This window comes from Heptranchias perlo, chromosome 8 (genome assembly GCF_035084215.1).
Source record: "Heptranchias perlo isolate sHepPer1 chromosome 8, sHepPer1.hap1, whole genome shotgun sequence".
Classification (NCBI taxonomy): Eukaryota; Metazoa; Chordata; class Chondrichthyes; order Hexanchiformes; family Hexanchidae; genus Heptranchias; species Heptranchias perlo.
Window position 1 is genome coordinate 9,927,372 of NC_090332.1, and position 22,092 is coordinate 9,949,463.

Consider the following 22,092-nt stretch of genomic DNA (forward strand, 5'->3'; position numbering starts at 1 on the left):
CTGTCATTTTTTTAAAAAGTACTTGCGGTGAGTGGGGTTGGGGTGGGAAGAATTGCTCTGGTCATAATATATAGAGCAGCAATTTTATTTTAAATTCACAAGCTTTCGGAGGCTTCCTCCTTCGTCAGGTGAACGATGTGAAGGAGGAAGCCTCTGAAGGAGGAAGCCTGACGAAGGAGGAAGCCTCCGAAAGCTTGTGAATTTAAAATAAAATTGCTGGACTATAACTTGGTGTTGTAAAATTGTTTACAATTGTCAACCCCAGTCCATCACCGGCATCTCCACATCACAATATATAGACAAGCTTTCGGAGATTTTCTCCTTCCTCAGGCAAATGTTTCAAGAGCTCCTTGAAGCCTACGCATTTATACATATAGAACAATACATGGTGTTTACAGACTGCCCCTGCAACTGCCCGTTGCCAAGGCAATCACCGTGTTCAGACAGAGAGGTGTCACCTGCAGAACCCCCGAATACACATTCAACAAAAAAACAAACAGGGAAAAAAAACAGAGAAAAAAAACACAGAGAGAGGCAGAAACATCCGGAAGGCAGAGAGAGCCAGCAAATGACCCATTATATTAAAAACAGATAACATTTGTTCGCTGGTGGGGTAACGTGTAGCGTGACATGAACCCAAGATCCCGGTTGAGGCCGTCCTCATGGGTGCGGAACTTGGCTATCAATTTCTGCTCGACGATTTTGCGTTGTCGTGTGTCTCGAAGGCCGCCTTGGAGTACGCTTACCCGAAGGTCGGTGGATGAATGTCCATGACTGCTGAAGTGTTCCCCGACTGGGAGGGAACCCTCCTGTTTGGCGATTGTTGCGCGGTGTCCGTTCATCCGTTGTCGCAGCGTCTGCATGGTCTCGCCAATGTACCATGCTCTGGGGCATCCTTTCCTGCAACGTATGAGGTAGACAACGTTGGCCGAGTCACAGGAGTATGAACCATGCACCTGGTGGGTGGTGTCCTCTCGTGTGATGGTGGTATCTGTGTCGATGATCTGGCATGTCTTGCAGAGGTTACCGTGGCAGGGTTGTGTGGCGTCGTGGACGCTGTTCTCTTGAAAGCTAGGTAGTTTGCTGCGAACGATGGTCTGTTTGAGGTTGGGTGGCTGTTTAAAGGCGAGTAGTGGAGGTGTGGGGATGGCCATAGCGAGGTGTTTGTCCTCATTGATGACATGTTGAAGGCTGCGGAGAACATGGCGTAGTTTCTCCGCTCCGGGGAAGTACTGGACGACAAAGGGTACTCTGTTGGTTGCGTCCCGTGTTAGTCTCCTGAGGAGGTCTATGCGATTTTTTGCTGTGGCCCGTCGGAACTGTCGATCGATGAGTCGAGCGTCATATCCCGTTCTTACTAGGGCGTCTTTCAGCGTCTGTAGGTGTCCATCGCGTTCCTCCTCGTCTGAGCAGACCCTGTGTATTCGCAGGGCCTGTCCATAGGGGATGGCCTCTTTGACGTGGTTAGGGTGGAAGCTGGAAAAGTGGATGCTCCACTTTTCCAGCTTCCACCCTAACCACGTCAAAGAGGCCATCCCCTATGGACAGGCCCTGCGAATACACAGGGTCTGCTCAGACGAGGAGGAACGCGATGGACATCTACAGACGCTGAAAGACGCCCTAGTAAGAACGGGATATGACGCTCGACTCATCGATCGACAGTTCCGACGGGCCACAGCAAAAAATCGCATAGACCTCCTCAGGAGACTAACACGGGACGCAACCAACAGAGTACCCTTTGTCGTCCAGTACTTCCCCGGAGCGGAGAAACTACGCCATGTTCTCCGCAGCCTTCAACATGTCATCAATGAGGACAAACACCTCGCTATGGCCATCCCCACACCTCCACTACTCGCCTTTAAACAGCCACCCAACCTCAAACAGACCATCGTTCGCAGCAAACTACCTAGCTTTCAAGAGAACAGCGTCCACGACGCCACACAACCCTGCCACGGTAACCTCTGCAAGACATGCCAGATCATCGACACAGATACCACCATCACACGAGAGGACACCACCCACCAGGTGCATGGTTCATACTCCTGTGACTCGGCCAACGTTGTCTACCTCATACGTTGCAGGAAAGGATGCCCCAGAGCATGGTACATTGGCGAGACCATGCAGACGCTGCGACAACGGATGAACGGACACCGCGCAACAATCGCCAAACAGGAGGGTTCCCTCCCAGTCGGGGAACACTTCAGCAGTCATGGACATTCATCCACCGACCTTCGGGTAAGCGTACTCCAAGGCGGCCTTCGAGACACACGACAACGCAAAATCGTCGAGCAGAAATTGATAGCCAAGTTCCGCACCCATGAGGACGGCCTCAACCGGGATCTTGGGTTCATGTCACGCTACACGTTACCCCACCAGCGAACAAATGTTATCTGTTTTTAATATAATGGGTCATTTGCTGGCTCTCTCTGCCTTCCGGATGTTTCTGCCTCTCTCTGTGTTTTTTTTCTCTGTTTTTTTTCCCTGTTTGTTTTTTTGTTGAATGTGTATTCGGGGGTTCTGCAGGTGACACCTCTCTGTCTGAACACGGTGATTGCCTTGGCAACGGGCAGTTGCAGGGGCAGTCTGTAAACACCATGTATTGTTCTATATGTATAAATGCGTAGGCTTCAAGGAGCTCTTGAAACATTTGCCTGAGGAAGGAGAAAATCTCCGAAAGCTTGTGAATTTAAAATAAAATTGCTGGACTATAACTTGGTGTTGTAAAATTGTTTACAATTGTCAACCCCAGTCCATCACCGGCATCTCCACATCACAATATATAGAGACATTGTAGATGCATTCAAAAAGAACGTGTTTACAAGTCCATTATGCACAACAGCTACGGCTATTCCTCCTCCTTGCTTTGTGCTTGCCATTTTAAAAATTCCTCAATAGCTAACTCAAAAATTAAATCAGAGTGCTCCAAAAGCAGGACAGATCTCCAGGTGATAGTGTTCGCTCTCCTGTAGGATGTGTGTATCTTTCTCTTTTTCTCTCTCTTACACAGAGGTAGATACAGATGAAAAGATACAAGTCAGAAATATGATTGTAACTTTATAGTACAGCTATTCAACAATGTCAATTCCCAGGAAAACAAATGCTTGCTTTCTGGTCCCAGTCCTTTCACAGGTCAGCTAGTTCGGCTTATTCTCCTCCCGCTCTTGACAAATTCTAATTAGACTGATGATTAACAACCTCACATTTAACTTGAAAAACCGTCACTTCCTGCAGTTATTAGCATTTACAGGACAAAGGCTGAAGATCTGTTTAACGAGAGCTAATGAATCTTGTTTCCACTGAACTGGCTCCACAATCCCTTCATGCCACCCCTCTCTCCCCCCACCCCCCGCACCAAATTCTGACTTTCATCCAAGCAACAGAAATGAGAGATTCCTTCTGGGAGTTGGTGACTTACAGGAATTGGTGACCCTTAGCAGCCAGCACCTTTGTTGGGTCACGGAGAGACTGAACAATGTGTTAAAAATGTCCCAGCACAGTCTCTTGCTTTCACGCAGTAGCTGGTCGATCAGGGCTTTTGAAGGCATCGCTGTTGTTGGTGTGCTACATTTATAACCGCAGCCTTCCCACCGGTGGTGCTGCTGTGTCCAGAGAGAGAGAGGGAGAGGGAGAGAGATGTCTTACCACCTCCTGTTTGCTGAGGGAGTCGGTGTTGCCAGGCAGACCGATCGAGGGGGGAAGGTCCACAACTGGAAACAAATACCCTACAATTTTCAAACTGCGTGTGCAGAGTTTTTTTTTTGTTGCTACCAGTGCTTTTGTGAACGGGACTGGTTCCTCACCACTGGGGGTCCCACCATATTGCATGCGGTAGTGTAGTGGTTAAGGTACTGGGCTAGCAACTCAGGGCTTGTAAATTCAAAACCCCCACCACCGCAAGTTGTGGAAGTGAATTCGATACATTTGCTAATTTGTAGGCTGGCATCAGAAAAAAAAATGACCCAGGAAAGCTGCCGGATTGTCATAAAACACCCAACTGGTTGACTAATACCCTTCAGGGACAGGAACCTGCCACCCCTATACCCAGTCTGGTCTACAGGTAACACCAGTCCCACACCGTGCCCTTGACTTTTAATTCCCTCTAATGTAGCCGAGCAAGCCACACAGTTTCAAAAACAACTATGGCCAGTTAAGGCAGCCCATCACCACTACCTCAAAAGCAACCAGGGATGGGCAATCAATGTGGCCTAGCAGAACCGCTTCAAGTAATGACAGTTCTGATCGCCACATTACAGCCTGTTCTTGTCTGCACCCAGACATACTGAATAGACCATAAAAATGCCACAACATTACGACATGGTGATTACTACTGAGTAATGAAGGAACACATATGAAGTTGGCACACTCTGGTCCGACTAATATAAACTTCAGTTCTACTGCTTCAACTGGTAATTTGCCAATCGATAGAACAGCCACATTTTAACCTTTGTGTGACTCTTTGGAGCTAACCTATCAACTTAATGGAATTTTGCTTGGGCCATTACTTAAGAAATTACTGAAACTAATCATTGTACTTAGTTACTTAATGCCCAAATGGTATACTTATTTTTATTTTTTACTACCATAATATGTGTGATCTCTGACATTTTCACATTTGAATTTAGATCTAGTCAACCGTAAACTTTATTTATTTTTGCCTTAAGTTGTTAAATTAGAGCTTCACTCAGGGCAATTTTAAAGGTGTCAGCCTCGGCTAACTTGATAGCACTCACACCTCTGAGTCAGAAGATCATGGGTTCAAGCCACACTCCAGAGACTTAAGCACCTAATCTGGGCTGACACTTCAGTGCAGTTCTGAGGGAGCGCTGCACTGTCGGAGACGCCATGCTTCAGATTAGATGTTAAAACGAGGCTCCATCTGCCTATCGAGGCGGAAGTAAAAAAATCCCATGGCACTATTCGAAGAAGAGCAGGGGGAGTTCTGCTGGTGCCCTGGCCAATACTTATCACTTAATCAACATCACTAAAAACAGATTATCTAGTCAGTTATTTTGTTCCTGTTTGTGGGACCTTGCTGTGCGCAAATTAGCTGCTGCGTATGCCTACATTACAGCAGTGACTACACTTCAAAAAGTGCTTCATTGGCTGCGCTTTGGGACATCCTGAGGACATGAAAGGCACTATATAAATGCAAGTTCTTCTTTAAGTACTTGGCCCTAAGGGTGATCCACCACGCTGCTGAGCCCACTATAAACAGATAACATTACAATGGTTTGGCTGAAGGCAGTCCTTTCAGCCCCAGTTGAGCTCATCCTTTAAAGATACCAACCCTACCATCTTCCCATTACACCTTCAACATCAAACCGAACAGGTGCACAGGAGTTTAGTTTAATGCCGCATCCAAAGTACAGCACCTCTGACAATGCTGTGCCCCTGTAGAACTGCACTCGACTGTAAACAGAGCTTATTCACTCAAATCCTGGTGTGGGGCCCCTCGTGACTCAAGAGGTGAAAGTGCTGCTACTTGAAACAAGCTGACTAGCGTTAGGATTGAGGCACGATGACAGGTTCAAGGCAGAGTGAAGCAAAGCCTTTCTGCAATCTGACAAAGACTATCAAAACATTACCTTGGTCAGCAATATTTTTAAAAACTCATTTTGTTTCTTTTTCAAAAAAAAAGTACGAACTTTTGTACATTAAAACGAGAGAGGGGGAAGTGAGGGGGAGGTGCAATTTTAATTTCCACTCATATTCCCACCGTTTATCAACAGGACCGTGTGTGGGAATGAAATACAATTGCGCACATTCCATCCTTGGTGTAACACTGTCCCGGAGACCCATGTGTTGCGTGCTGTAGTAAGACATGTGTTTACACGTTCCATAACACTGTTTAAAAATTTAAACACAAAAATACCTCACACCAAGACTGAAAATCTTACAATATAGTCACGTGTTGAAATAGAAATTTAAAGGCTGATTAATATGTGTCATTACACCCACATAGCCAGTGAAATAAGTCACTCAGACAACCAGTCCTTATTTAATTTTTTTTTTAAATCCCCGAGTAATTTCCAAAAACATTTTTCAAAAATTGTTGCCTTTTTTAATTCCAGTTGCTATGTGCAAAATCCAGTCATACTGCAACAATGAAAAAAAAGCAATTGGTATGATCACTGGATATTATCCATTTTTGTGCACCTGACAACGGTCCTACAACTTTCAGGTCAGGTCAAAAACACGGTTTTTAACCCAACAGCAGTGCATTTCAGTATTCTCGGAAGATGCTGCACACGTGGAAATAAAGCTGTTATTGAAAACATGCCAGTTAAATCACTGCCATAATTCTTACATAGAATTAACAGCACAGAAACAGGCCATTCGGCCCAACTGGTCTGCGCCGGTGTTCATGCTCCACACGAGCCTCCTCCCATCCTACTTCATCGCACCCTATCAGCATATCCTTCTATTCCTTCTTCCCTCATGTACTTATCTAACTTCCCCTTAAAAGCATCTATGCTAATCGTCTCAACTACTCCCTGTGGTAGCAAGTTCCACATTCTAACCACTCTCTGGGTAAAGAAATTTCTCCTGAATTCGTCATTAGATTTATTAGTAACTATCCTATATTTATGGCCCCTAGTTTTGGACTCCCCCCACAAATGGAAACATATTCTCTACATCTACCCTATCAAACCCCTTCATAATTTTGAAGGCCTGTGTCAGGTCACCCTTCTCTTTCTGTATAACAGAAATGTGAGAAATTGGAGGACTCCTTTCAGATGCATTTAAATGATATTGGCTAGTGGTCATTCCAATTATATGACTTTTTTTTTTAAAAAGGGTTTGGGGAAAGTGCAGGAGAATGGAATTGATGTAGACAGCTCCAATTGAAGAGCTCGCACCAGCCCAGGTACGATTAGCCCAATTTCTTCTTGTCCTTCAGTCTTAGTTCTGATGAATGGTCTGCACTTAAAAATTAACCAGTCCTATCTCTTGACAGATACACATCAGGTCAGTGTTTACAGCATTTTCGTTTCTTATGTTAAATTTATTTTTGCATTGATTCTTGTCCCTTCACACAATGCCCCAAAACAAAAGGAAGAAAATGAAGTCATAATAGGGATAAAGTAACCAAAGAAAACAGATTTGAAATCTGAGATCCCAATGCACCTCCAAGGACGAACAAGGTAGAAATAACACATTAGTCCAAGGTCCTGTACACAGCAACTATCAGCACCTCATTCTGGCCAGCAACTCCTCACATCAATCCTCGGAGACTAGCTACAAAAGAACTGTCAACGCCTGATTTAAGACCAGAAACCCACCATATGTCAAAAAGAAATGCTGGAAATCCAAAATAGAATTAGAAAATGCTGGAAACGTACAACAGCAACTACTTGCATTTATATAGCGCCTTTAACATGGTAAAACGTCCCACGGCGCTTCACAGGAGCGATTATCAAACAAATTAGACACCGAGCCACATAAGGAGATATTACAGCAGGTGACCAAAAGCTTGGTCAAAGAGGCAGGTTTTAAGGAGCATCTTAAAAGGAGGAGAGAGACGTGAAAAGGTTTAGGGAGGGAATTCCAGAGCTTAGGGCCAAGGCAGCTGAAGACACAGCCGCCAATGGTGGAGCGATGAACAGGTCAGTCATTATCTTGAGAGAGACAGGCAGGCCAATGGCCTATGTACATTAACACGTTTTTGCATCTGTACTAAACTGGATGCCAAAATTCTTTATCCAGAATTAACACCACAGAAGACTAGGTGATACAGTCGATTACATTATTCTTCTGGCTCGGGAACCTGATTTCAAATGCTGGGCCAACTGATGGGACTGAAACTCATCCCTTGTAATGATTCCAAATTAAAGAAAGTACGGGGCGCAGTGCAGCTGCACCTGGAGCTAAAAACTGCATTAACTGAGAGTCTCACTCAAACACACAAGGATAATCGATACAGGCAAACAAATTGCTACCAGGGGAGGGTTGTGTGGAGGCGTCTATTGCTCAAAAAGAGACAATTGTCTCCTGGCGCTAATATCTGCCACCTGACTAGAAAAAAAAACAAATATCTCAGCATAGGGGTTACATCTGAGGCCACTAAAAATAGACCAACCAAATCAACATGGTGCAATTAAACCCAGCAAAATGCTGATGCCTCAAGGTTGCTTGTCTCACGAACAATTAGCAAAGCACAAATAACCCTCAGTGCACCAAAGAACTCACAACCTTTTCACACCTGGAAACATGGTGGCCACCTTGTGCAAAAGTTTCTGCATGTGACCGCTCAAATGGTTTAATTAAATACACATATGTATTGTGCATCACAGTCAAAATTGTGCTGCCATTTTGTGTGTCCCCCTCCCCCCTACAGCAATAATGAGACTGGGGCAGGGCACTGGGATGCACGTGCGCACACACGACACTCAGTTCATGTTCCATTGGAACACTCAACTCCAAACCTGATCACAGCCTTGATTCAAACATGGACACAAGAGCTGAACACCAAAGCAGAAGTGAGGGTTGCTGCTCCCGACATCAAGGCAGCATTCGACTGAGTATGGCACCAAAGAGCTGGAGGCTGGAGCCATCCCTGACCCAAAGGAAGATGGTTGTGGTCATCAGAGACCAGAGACCAATCATTGCAGCCCCAGGAGTTCCTTGGGAAAGCATCCTTGGACCAATCATCTTCAGCTGATCCATCAATAACTTTCCCTTCATTATAAGGTCAGAAGTGGGGCTGTTCACCGACAATTTCACAGCCCCGCTCCATTCACAATTGCTCCGACAGTGAAGCAGCCCCCATTCCAGTCGACTGCAGGATGTGGATTACATCCTGGCTTGGACTGACAAGTGACCAATAACATTTGCACCACACAAGTAACAGATAATGACCATCTCAAACAAGAAAAAGCTCAACCGCCTCTGCATGACCTTCAATGGCACAACCGTTACCGAGTCTCCCCCATCAATATTTTGGCTGTCACTATTGACCAGAAGCTGCACTGGATCAGCCATATCACCACCATAGCCACAAAAGCAGGCACAGGCAGGGTAGTCTGCTGATGAGTTCGCAGTGCTAAATCTGGCTCCTTTATCCTGACAGCAGACTTGACCCTGGTTTTTGTGGGTCTACAATTGGCATAGACTTGCAAAAGGGCTAAAAGGGTTAAATTATGAGGACAGGTTGCATAGGATAGTGTTCCCTCCAGTATAGAAGATTATGGGGTGATCTAATTGAAGTGTTTAAGATGATTAAAGGAGTTGATAGGGTAGATAGAGAGAAACTATTTCCTCTGGAGGGGGGAATCCAGAAAAGGGGGGGCATAACCTAAAATTAGAGCTAGGCTGTTCCGGGGTGATGTCAGGAGGCACTTCTTCGCATCAAGGGTAGTGGAAATCAGGAAATCAGGAAATCCCTCCCCCATAAAGCTGTTGAGGCTGAGGGTCAATTGAAAATGTCAAAACTGAGATTGATAAATTTTAGTGACGCAAGGGTACTAACGGTTACAGAACCAAGGCGGGTAGATGGAGGTAAGATACAGATCGGCCATGATCTAATTGAACGGCGGAACAGGCGCGAAAGGCTGATTGGTCTACTCCTGTTCCTATGTTCCTAAAAGCGCTGGTCGGGATTGATTAGTTTGAGTGAATTTTGATGAAACAACAGAGTGCATAACTAAATGGAATGCAACGGATGCTGTCTGTAAGGACTTCTGGATGGTATTTTATTATGCGCCACACAAGAGCCTTATTGTAAAAATGAAGCCACGTGGTATTGAAGGGAATATAGCTACATAGATCAAGAGAAGGCCGGGGACTGAAGTTAAGGTTAAATTGGTGCTGTTCAAATTGGCAGAATGTGGGTGGTGACGTGCCCAGGGATCGTGCTGGCCCCTTGATTTGCACTTCGGCACATCAGAAGCGACAATGACATTTGCTGTTGATATCAAATGGCAAACAGTGAAGTAAAATGCAAGAGAGTGGAGGACGACAGAGACAGGTTAGTGAAATAGGGAGATACAGTTCATGAAATTACATAGAATTTACAGCAAGGAAGCAGGCCATTCGGCCCAACTGGTCCATGTTTATGCTCCACACGAGCCTCCTCCCACCCTATCAGCATATCCTTCTATTCCTTTCTCCCTCAATTCAAGCAAAGAAATGTGAAGTCATACATTTGAGAGAAAGCAATGAATGGAAGGATACCTTAAATGTGATTTGTACCAGAGTGAAAGAACAGTTGTAGAAATCCGGTACATCGGCCTGAGAGCAGAGGTAACAAGGCCATAAAAAGGCAAGTGGAAATCTGAGTTTATACGTATCGCCACTGAACACAAAAAAACAAGTGATGTTGAATTTGTACAAAAGATTGGTTAGGCAATAGTTACATTACGCTCAGTTCCAGGCATCCCATTAAAGGGAGAGCCACTGAGAGGTGAAACTGCGCAGAGTCACTCGAATGATACCAGGAATGAGCTGTTATAGTTATGAACAAAGGCTCAAAAAAATGTTTTTTTTCCCTCTCACTGGAACAGCTACAGTTAGAGGAGATCCAGTCGAAGTTTTCAAAATGATTGGAGATTTTGAGAAGGTTAAGTAAATTGCTTCTACAGTTTGGCACATCTAAGAAGGAGACATAAACTCAGGATTATGACTGGAAGGGAGAAGAAAGAAGAAATCTTTCACATGAAAACCATGGAATGCTTTACCACAAGTGGCTACTGAGGCAGGGACTAGAATATCATTTAAAAGGAAAGGGGAATAGGATGAATATGAAGGGATATGGGAAAAGGCTGCAATATTGGGATGAGAGTGGAAAGCTTCAACTGAAGAGCTAGCACCAGCACAGGCATTATGGGCCGAACGGTCTCAACATTTCCGGCAATTTCCATTATTCTGGTTGTCCGCCATCAGAGACTCAAAATGGCAGAAGAGTAAGAGGCAGAGCCCTCGTGTAAAATGTATCTTATCGTGATAGCATTTTCTGAATGTTACATTGACGTACTGTATATAGAATCACGGAAATTTCAGCACAGAAGGAAGCCATTCTGTGCTAGCTCCACTCAGAGCTATATAATCTCTTCCCCGTACCTTGGAACTTTTTTTCTTATTCCAACTGTTTGCCTAATTCCCTCTCAAATGAAATTACAGAATGGACTGAATCCAAATGTTTCTTTTACATATCCCAAAAAAGAAAACAAGGGCTCATCAATTTTCCTGAAAGTAGCTGATTTACAGCGTGCGGAGGTTAAACTTCTATTCCAGGATGAGCCAAGTATCTTTTAGCCATCTGTTCGCACTGGTACAGTGCAGTGCTTAATATTAAGCGACAATCTTAGGCAAAACAAGCCTGATTCAACACAACAGCTGCAATGCTTTTGGAGACAGTATCTAAGAAACCTATGATAACCAGAACATATTCTCAGCACACAAAACATGGGCAGCAGCCAATAGAACAGATAAAGGTTAAGCCTCGTATTTTCTCTCCTCCCCCTTCCCATTTTAAGTACATTTCAAGGGCATGGAGATTTGAGTGGCAATCGTTTATTAACTGCCTGACTAAAGGGAGATCACTGCCAATGGACGCCCTCTCATCACATTTTCATTACTTTTACCCCCTTCCTTTGCAAATCAGAGGCAGACAAGATGGTTAATTATCCCTTCTGTTTGCAAACTGCAGTTTCAATCTGCTGGTGTCTAATTAAAATACGGCATTCTAACATTTTAAAATTCATGAGACTGCGCTCCCCTAGAAAATATAGACGTTTTGTGTTTAAACTTGATGCAATCTGGTGAATCTTAACAAGTATTTCATTTCACAATTGCTCGATTTATCCATATTCAACAAACCAACCAGACTATCATTTCCCCAAAAGATACATTAAGAATCATGCTCTCCGTTCACAGAGGCAATCCCTTCATCCAACTCCACTCCCCATTCTGAGACAAACTCATTTCTCCCACACTTCACAGATGTGGAGATGCCGGTGATGGACTGGGGTGGACAAATGTAAGGAAACTTACAACACCAGGTTATAGTCCAACAGTTTTATTTGAAAATCACAAGCTTTCGGAGGCTTTCTCCTTCGTCAGGTGAGTGTGGAGAAACCTTTCATGGAATCCCACACTCACCTGACGAAGGAGGTAAGCTCCGAAAGCTTGTGATTTTCAAATAAAACTGTTGGACTATAACCTGGTGTTGTAAGATTCCTTACACTTCACAGAGGAATTCCATCTCCGTCCCTCCACAGTCAACAGAGACATTCTACCCACTCTGACAACCCCCCCCTTCCCTAATTCACATACCTACTCTCCCCCATGCCCTGTTACCAACCTCCCCCCCAATTCCCCGAATTCTTAGAGACACCCTACCCGTCCAATCTTCCCATCCCCAACCCTGTTCAGAGAGGCAATCTACCACTTGTTTGACCTTCTCAGTACCAGGCTCACCTACACTGCTGCTTCTCACCAAGTGGAGACTCTGTGCTGTGAGAGGGAATTACCGCAAGGCCAGGGATTTCCATTTGAAGCCCAAAGCAACAAGTTCCCCACCCAAATCCCGAGGCAGCAAATCGGCTGTGGCATCGCGTGCTTGTCCACTAGGCACCCCAGGGGATTAAAAACTGCAGAGATTTACATATCGTGTGTGAGAACGAGACATGTAGGCAGAGAGAGCGCAAGAGATATAAAGTGTCAGAGGCGTAGAAGCGAGAGAAAGAGGGAAAGAAAGACTGGCGCCTATCACGACCTCAGGACGTCCCAAAGCCGTATACTGTCAATGACGTACTTTTTTGACGTGTAGCCACTGTTGTAATGTAAAAAGACAAACTAGTAGAGAGAAGGGAAACAAGCAGAGGTAAATTTGCAGGAAGAGATTTTTTTTTAAAAAAACATTTTGGCCAAAAGGAAAGCTACAAAAGATTAAATCAAACACTAAAAATGTTTACAAGTGGTCTTTTAATGATTTGGACAATCAGTGATACGGTCTTACAGATTAAATACTCATTAAACTAACAATTCCTAAAATATAGGGATAACGTACCCACCTTGGATCTGTTTACAGATAAATGACCGTGTTAGTAACGTTCTGGGTGAATGATGCAGCGGAACAAAACACCAGAACAGATGAATTGCAATTGCTGTTCAAAATCCTAGCTCAGCACATCCGAGATCTGCCAGTTTTGGGAAGAAATTAGCTCGAATGCCAAGTCAGAAAGAACCACGTGGTCACCATCTCAAAATCAGACAATTAAAAACAGCCTGTCAAATTATATCCAAAAGTAGGAAAACAAGTGGGGTATTCTTCCACATTTAGGAGAAACAAATCTCCTCTAATAGCCCCAGCGTATCTTGCATCATGAGTCGACATGTATAAACACCTCAGGATACTGGCAAAGCAGCAGTCATAAATATATTTGACATCTACGTTTGTTTAGTTTAATTGAAAATGAATATGGCACCACACACACAAAAAAAACATACAAAGTAAAAGCAAACTGTAAAAGACAGTGGGGGATTTTCCTTCCTTTGGCTGTTTGCAAAAAAACAACAAAAATCAGCACCAGTGGTAAAAGGCAAAACCTGCTCTAAATTGACAGCTAGCAGTAACAAACAGAGGTGAAGGCACCCAAGCATCTCCTGTAAATATGAAAGTTAAAATTCGACTGTTAAACACAAATAAAGATCAGCTGATGAACTCGGACCCCAGTTGACGATTGCATCAGCACAGCAAGCTCCCACCTTCAAGGGACTGCAACCTGGAAAATAAATCACTGCAGGCCTTCATGCTAGAAGTATGTGGAAAGCCAAGGTACTTCAGTGGGTTTTATTGAGGGCTGGTTCACTTTCTTGTTCTCACTCAATGTAAAGCGCTGATGCAAACCGATGCTGAAGCAAATCTGCCTCGTCCAGCACTATTTCCAAGGTAGATCAAGAGAAAGTAAACCGACATAAATGCAAACGTTCATTTGCAACAGACAGTTATCGGTATCCCTCGGGTTTCCAGAAATTCCCATTAATTCAATCCATGGAGGTACCTTTAGCCCACTTGTGCAGTGCCTTCCAAGTGTACACGGGGGGTACAAAGACCAGAATCCAAATCATTGCAGAGCGCTCACTAGGGTTTGAGAGCTCTCACATGACGATGAGCTGAAAGGAACAGGAAAGTGTCGGTTTACGTCAGCGCACTGGGAAGCCGGGCATCGCACAAGCGGACAGCACTGTGAAAATGCACTGGTCTGAAAGTGCAGAGAGAGAGAGAGAGACACAGGACAAGCGTAGCTCAGCTGAGATCAACTCTGCTCTAATGTGACCAAAGTGAGACAAGTTTGGAGCATACTGAACTCTCCTTGGCAATGAAAGTGCACACGGGCCCACAAAGCAGCACCGTCACTTTACACTTCACGCTGCATCGGATACGGTAAACTCGGGACAGCATGCTTTACACCCCGCCATAATTACAACATCTCAGACACATCCCAGGTCTGCGCAACATGTAGAGACACGGATAAAATTCAGAGCATCTCCAGCTGACGTCATGCGTTACCGTAACACTGGGTAGGACTCTCTCCCGATAGCAGTTATATATTTCAAAAAACTGAGTTAAAATCAGGGTTTAGCACCTTAAAAAAAACATGCACTGTCATATTAGAGTTTAAAAAATGTATTCTAAAAAAAAGGATGAAATGAGCAAAGTTGCGTTAATACCAGCAGTGCTGGTCATGAAGCAAATTTGCATTCTGGTGGCACGGTGATACAATAGGCCAAGCCATAGCAGCACTTCCACTAGGAGTACGGTGTAATTCAGTGACGGTTTACATAGCCAGTTTCCACTATGAAGATGGACGTAATGGAAAAGTTGACATGACCTCTCCGCATACACAAGGGGGGTAAAATTTGATAACTCCCGAATCCAGGCGTGACTGTCGCGGTGCACCATTAACCCGTGCCCGATGTTTCCGATGCAGGCAGCACGTGACATTCAGGTCTCATTTCTATGATCTGTACGTGCAGCCACCATGCTGTTGAGTGGTTGCATGCACCAGCAGAGGCCCAATATGGGGCGTGGCCAGCACCTCTTAAAGGGGAGGTGCACTGTCAATACAAGCAGTGGAGGATAACAACCAGAATGGCTGGACTGGCAAGAGAGCGTGCACTGAGGTTCACCGACAACGTACTGGGGGCCTTGGTGGAGGGAGTGAACGAACGGAGAGCCATCCTGTATCCGCAAGGTTGCACAAGACCCTCCAGACACCAGCTGCGGAGCCAGTGGGAGGACGTGGCCCTGGAGGTGAATGGCTGGAGCAGTGCACCACGCACGTGGATGCAGTGCTGGAAAAAGTTCAATGATTTAACACGAGTGGTCAAGGTGAGTGAATGCAAGTGTCAAGTGGCACATCCTACCAACTGCACCACTGCTCCATGCACGATACCCCCCCGTCACCCACCCACAAACAAACGCTGCCCATCCATACACGACGCTGCACTTCGTATGCTGCATCTCATCCTCACATAGGACCACATGTGCAATTCCCACACCCACCACTCACTGGTCACACACACTGGTAGCTGCTCGACCATGACAGGCACATCACCCAAACATCTTGCAGGGCACTCACTGACACACTTCTCTTTGTCTCACAGAAGAAGGTGGCGCAGAACAGCCGGCAGCAAGAGAGACTTGAGGGAGGACAGGCACACCCACGTGTCCTCACCCCCGTGGAAGAGAGCGCGCTGAAGATCATTGGGCGGGCTGTCGCTGCAGCCGTGGCCACTGGCAGCGCTGGAAGTCCCGACGACGGGGGTCTCTGTATACCTAATCCTCCTCCTCGTTTCCCACATCCCCCTCATCCCACAATCTTTTCTGACTCAGGTGCTGCATAAGGGTGTCAGCACGCACGTCTTAGTTGCTCCTCGCCCGCTCCACAACTCAACCTTTGTCATTGCAGATACCCAGGAACTGGAGGTGGCACCGTCCGAGGTGGAGGAGGAGGAGGAGGAGGAGGAGGGGGAAGACACAGACAATGAAGCCGCAACGTCATTTGATCTGACGCATCCACCAGCTCAGGTACTGACAATGTAGGTCCTTTCGAGGCTAGGTTAGAGGAGGGGTCTGCACGTGGTGAGACACCGGGCACACGTGCGCAGGAGCTGGGGCGGGGGCGGGGGGGGGGGGGGGGGGGCGAGGTCGCACAATGGTTCTGCTGCCAAGGAGTCAGGTGATCACTTTGATGGGCCAGGCTACAGAAAGCAGCTGATGGGCCTATACCACCAAATGCTTGGTGCACTGGAACGTCTGCCAGAAAGCCTGCGCACAACATCAAGGGGCATGGAGGGGTCCAACTGGAGCTTGGCACAGGGCTTTGCGCAGAGATTGGAGCCCATCCTTACCCACATGGAATGGGTGGTCATTTCCATCAGCATACTTGTGGAACCCACCACGATGCAGCGTCTGATGACCGATGTCGCGGCTTCCATTGCAGCACAAACCAAAGTGATCGAAGATCTGCATGCTTCAGTTGAGGCTAAGACTGCTGCTATGGAAGCGCAGACTGTTGCTATCGTGGCTTTGGATACCACTGTGGAACGGGGCTTCCAGGGCGTCACAGCACTCCAGCAATCTGTTCTCCAGTTGATCACCAGGAATGCTGAGGCATCGCCCCGGGAGAGTGGCAGTTGCGCCATGGCAGTCGAACCTGCTGTCCTCTCTCCAGACGACGGCATTCCTGCTCCCAACCCTTGCTGTTGACTATCAGCCAGCCAGGCCGGACTGCCGCAGCCCATGCCGAGATGGTGCAGTCTGAAGCCGGGCCCTCCAAGGCCATCTGCACGCTCCTCAATTGAAGGCCTTCCATCACCCGTGCTCTAGCGACTGGGGATGCACCGCGTAGGAGCACTTGGAAAGGCAAAGGCACACGATCGACAGGCACTGAGGGAATGCACATGAGGGAATAGTGTAATGTTGTAGACTTGAGTTAATGTGTAACACTATAAATTTGTATTTGAAGTCGCAGTTGGTGGTTGTTTTTATTGATGCGATGAGCTGTGGGAGCAAGCATTGTGTAATCATATGGAGTACGATTTGATGGTCATGTGGGAGAGGACAGGTGGGGAGTGTAGGACTGTTGGTGACTTGGGAGATATCATTGAGGTTACTGAAGTTGCTCATGAATAAGGTGAGCACGCAGAGCCGGAGCAGACAGGGCCTGTGCACCTTGTTGCCTCCTTGCGTGCCCGTCCTCGGGCTCAGGGTCTTGCCGGGTGGCAAGGGCTGTCCCCTCATGAGGGCGAGGTTGTGCAGCACGCAGCATACAATGACGAACCTCGACAACCGCTCAGTGGAGTACTGCAGGGCTCCTCCGGGACGATCCAGGCAGCAGAAGCGTTGCTTTCGGATGCCTGGGGTGTGCTTGACAACGGTCTGTGTGGCCGCATGGCTCTCATTGTCGGCCTACTCTGCACGTATGCGAGCGTGCGTTCCTGACCAGAGTCATGAGCCACCTCAATGAGGGGATAGCCCTCGTCACCCAGTAGCCAGCCTTTGACGTGCCGTGCCAGTGCAAAGATAGATGGGACGTTGGACTGCCGCATAATGAAGGCGTCATGACGGCTGCCAGGGTAGAGGGCATTAACTTGCATGATGCGTTGCGTGTGGTCGCACACCAGCTGCACATTGAGGGATTGAAAGCCCTTTCTGTTCATGAAGATGGCCGAGTTGAGACGTGGAGCACGCGTGGCAATGTGCGTGCAGGCAATGGCCACCCTGAACCATGGGAACGCCTGCAATGCGAGCAAACCCTCGTGCTCGCTCGTTCTGTCGAGTGGGAAGGTTATGAATCTGTTGCGCAGCTTGTACGGTGCTTCAGTGACCTCCCTTATGCAGCAGTGCACTGCAAACTGCAAGATGTTGCACATATCGCCAGCAGAGGCCTGAAAGGATTCAGAGCCGTAAAAGTTCAGCACCACGGTTACCTTCACAGCCTCAGGCAATGCTGTCCTTGCCCTGCTCTGAAGCTGTAGTTGTGGCTGCAGCAGTTGACATATCTCTGTTACAACCTCTTTCATGAACCGCAGCCATCAGATGCCCTGGTCTTCGCTCAGGTTGAGGTAAGAGCATTGTTCCCCGAAAGCTCTCATGGAATATGGCTCCTGCTCAGTGCCCTGCGCCGCCTCCTCCTCCCTCCCCTTGCAGCTTGGCCTGCTCTGCATGGCCTCTCTGCATGTTCCCAGTCGTGTTCAACGCCCAGTGGAAGCCCTAGCAGGCCACTCATGGTCGCCAGGACTCTTGTTCAGCACACTGTTGTAACTGCCACCAATGGTAATGCAGGATCTGCCGAACATCTCTTTATATACTATAGCAACTCTCTCCAAGTATAAGCAGCTTCAACAAACACGTACAATTGTACCAGCAGCCAGAAGCAATAATCCAGCAACTAACCAGCAACACCTGCATGATCCCTTTAAATAGCACTGGTGGGGGGGTCCTCCAGGCTGTCTAAGACATGTTCAGCTGTGCGAGGTGAAGACAATGCATTGGCTTGAGCGTTGAGTGCCAAAATGGTATCTGTCCCCTTAAATCAGCGTTGCACTCTGATCTAACACATGTTCTCCTTACTTTGCATGCTGCCGGCATTCGTTATCTGCACGTGCACAAATGCCTTTACCAAGATGGCATCCGGCGCACGTCACGCTAGAAGCGAGCACGCGCATTCCGGACGCCATTTTAGAACCTTAGCATCTGAAAAACGGGCGCTACACGGCCCAATTTATAGCCCAAGATTTTTATATATATATCACTATTATGAACAGAAACTTAGTGTTGTCCAAAAACTAGCTCAATTATTAATCTCGCCTCCTGCTCACCCACGGAGCAAAATAAAACACACTGGCCACTATTAATTCCATTAATTGGCATCAATACAAGTGTAGAATTCACTGCTGAATTTGAACAAAATGCGAGGCTGCCACCTTCCCTTACCTGTCAGTACACCTGAGCAGTTTCTCTTCCGGTGTTTTTTTTTATTCGTTCACGGCGAGGCCGGCATTTATTGCCCATCCCTAATTGCCCTTGAGAAGGTGGTGGTGAGCCGCCTTCTTGAACCGCTGCAGTCCGTGTGGTGACGGTTCTCCCACAGTGCTGTTAGGAAGGGAGTTCCAGGATTTTGGCCCAGCGACGATGAAGGAACGGCGATATATTTCCAAGTCGGGATGGTGTGTGACTTGAAGGGGAACGTGCAGGTGGTGTTGTTCCCATGTGCCTGCTGCTCTTGTCCTTCTAGGTGGTAGAGGTCGCGGGTTTGAGAGGTGCTGTCGAAGAAGCCTTGGCGAGTTGCTGCAGTGCATCCTGTGGATGGTACACACTGCGGGCACTGTGCGCCGGTGGTGAAGGGAGTGAATGTTTAGGGTGGTGGATGGGGTGCCAATCAAGCGGGCTGCTTTATCTTGTCGTGGATCCACAAGGAGTGAGTAGATGTGTGCAATATACTGGAGTTATTTGAATGTTACTAAACAATGAAGATGTGAGTTTGAGCAGTGTATGATATTGCGGGTTGTATCCCACAACACAATTCCGAATATTTTATTTTATAGCTGAATGATTATATTGAAGGCGAAAGAAGGCATGTCTTTCCATAGAAGTATAATGAGTTAGCAGTCAACGCATAGACATCATGATTTCATCAATCACTGCAGTCTCGACTAAGGCGCATACATAAAGATTTTTGTCGTCTGCCATCACCATTAAGAGTCTATAAGTAGAACAAATGAGTAGAGTTTCTGTTTTCCTGATGTGTAATGTACTCCCTTAACCTTGTAGGAAGGCACTCCATTTACCCAAGCTCAGAGAACTTGTACAGAGATTGGCATGAGACAAGACTAAGGGATTCTCAATTAGCTTAGTGGTACTGTTTAAGTAGAATGAACAAGTTATCATCATAGATTATTGGTAAGCTTGCTCAGCTAGCATCACCCTACCCATCAGGGAACCATCTTACACCATTATTCGAAGCTAAGTGGGTAGAATCGCAACCCCCGTGTCTGCCCCACGCATTGCTCACTGGAATGAAATCCAATCGGTTGCTGTTTATGTGCCACATTGAACCCAAGAGCCACCTTAAGAGCCAATGATATCAGCTAATGGGAGTTTCACTCTCACTGGAATTCCCCAACAATTGCACATCAGAACAATGAGTGAATGCATGCATCAAATAAAAGTGCTGTTCCAGGATTTGTGGGTTGCAAAAGCTATGACTAAAAGACCTCGGGGTATCGAAATTGTGAACAGGAGGAGTTTACCGGGAAACAATACACTGCGTTTTATTGGAATTTTTAACATTAAGTGTTGATACTTGACCTTGCAGTGAATTGCAACACATGAACTCAATCAAAAGCTTCAGCTACGATCATAAAGTACACAAATGAAACTCAACTTGTTAATGTTTCCATCTGAAACCAGGGATTGGATTGTGCTGCAACTCACTGACAGCTATCCGGCATTGTTTACAACATTTACCAAAGAGGAATATCTGCTCTTCAGCAGAATCATAGAAAGTTACGGCACAGAAATGCTGCTAATTGACAGCAGATGAGTTCTTCAATCGTTTCTATTCCCTTTGTCGTGTCTCGTGATGAACATCCATACAGACTAACATTCTTACGCAGCAGGACCTTCGAGTATCAGTTGTACACAATTATATTGGGTTTATCCCAATTCAGAGACCCACAATACTTCACCGTATCCAGCAAACACACTTAGCCTTCAATTTAGTGCATCAGAGGCAGTCATTTACAGGACTAGTCTATGGCGCACTGCCACTGTCAGTTCAGTAATATTTTAATCCTCACGCCAGTAAGTTCAAAAAAAAAACTTACTTGACCGAAGAGGTGAAGAAGATTTAAACCAGGAGGCAGCTGGGATGCGTCGTGAACTTCCTCTTTCATATAAAATTGCAGCATGGCTGTAAGTTGCCCAAGGCCTCCTTTCATTTCTTCACTCATCTCTTTGATATCTGGGAAGGAATGAACAAAACTCGCCATCAACCACAATAAAAATGTCTCATGGCAGCTGTTCTGTCTAGACACATCTACTCCCCAATTCAATTTGAAGCGGGCACAAGCATATACATCTTTGCAGTTTTGACAGGTAAACAACATACACAGAGCACACAACAAGCTCCTGCCACTCATCTCGGTGTAAAAAAACAAAACTGGACAGCAACTTTCAGGATGGGTGATCAATCAAAACGGCAGAATACTGCGGGAGGCATTTGTCCTCTTCAAATCTTTGGCGACAATTGGCGCGATTTGTTTTTGTTTAGACGAGACAGAGGCCGATGGCAAAAGTAAATCATGCGAGAAATGCCCTTATACCACAAAACTAATAAACGATAGATTCACGGATGAGCACCCATAAATTGTCGAGCTCAGAGGTCAGTGTGTGTGTGTTGCTTCCCTGTCTGGAGCCAGCAGTTCTGGAAATACATAGAAGGTTACAACACGGAAACAGGCCATTTGGCCCAACCAGTCCTTGTTGGCGTTTACCCTCCAAAGCACAACTACCCACCCTGTTCCTATTACCCATCATCCCTTTTGCCTTCATTCACCTATCCAATCTGATCTTGAACGTCGGCATAGTTTCTGTCTCAGCCACTAACCCTGAAAGTGAATTCCGCAGCCTCACCACTCACTGTTTCGAGAAGTGTCTCCCACTCTTAGTTCTAAACCTTTTGCATTTAATCTTGTATCTGTGGCCCTTTGTATATGACCCCTCAACCACTGGAACCAGTCTGATTCTATCTACCCTGTCCCGTCCTTCCATAATTTTAAACATAAAATTCTATCAAATCGCCTGTCCTGTTCTAAAGGAAAAAGGACTCAATTTTTCAAGGCTTGCTCTGCAGCAACTGACTACAGGCTTGTACATCTGACTTATGTATGTAAGACAGGCCTTTAACGAACACAGTGACACAGCAACGATGCATCTTTGCAACGGGTAAATAGGCAAAGAAGTGAAAGGAAAATTTTATATTGTTCCCCGTGCATTCATGGATATTCAGCCAAATATTTTATGTTTTCGGAATCATTGTTCAGGTTCTTCTTGTGGCAAATCCAGTCGAACCCAGACACAGA

General features: G+C 46.2%; 1 protein-coding gene across 3 annotated transcripts in view; it reads right to left on the bottom strand.

The window, feature by feature from the left end:
* The window catches only part of smyd3 (SET and MYND domain containing 3), a 602,505-nt gene that overhangs the window by 423,712 nt on the left and 156,701 nt on the right, over positions 1–22,092 (bottom strand). For all 3 annotated transcript variants that reach the window (XR_010963601.1, XM_067988627.1, XM_067988628.1), the window contains exon 5: positions 20,836–20,972. Coding sequence is in view for 2 of the 3 variants with exons in the window: in XM_067988627.1 (XP_067844728.1) it covers positions 20,836–20,972 (137 nt within the window). In the remaining variant the exon portion in view is untranslated. The remainder of the gene's footprint in view (positions 1–20,835; positions 20,973–22,092) is intronic.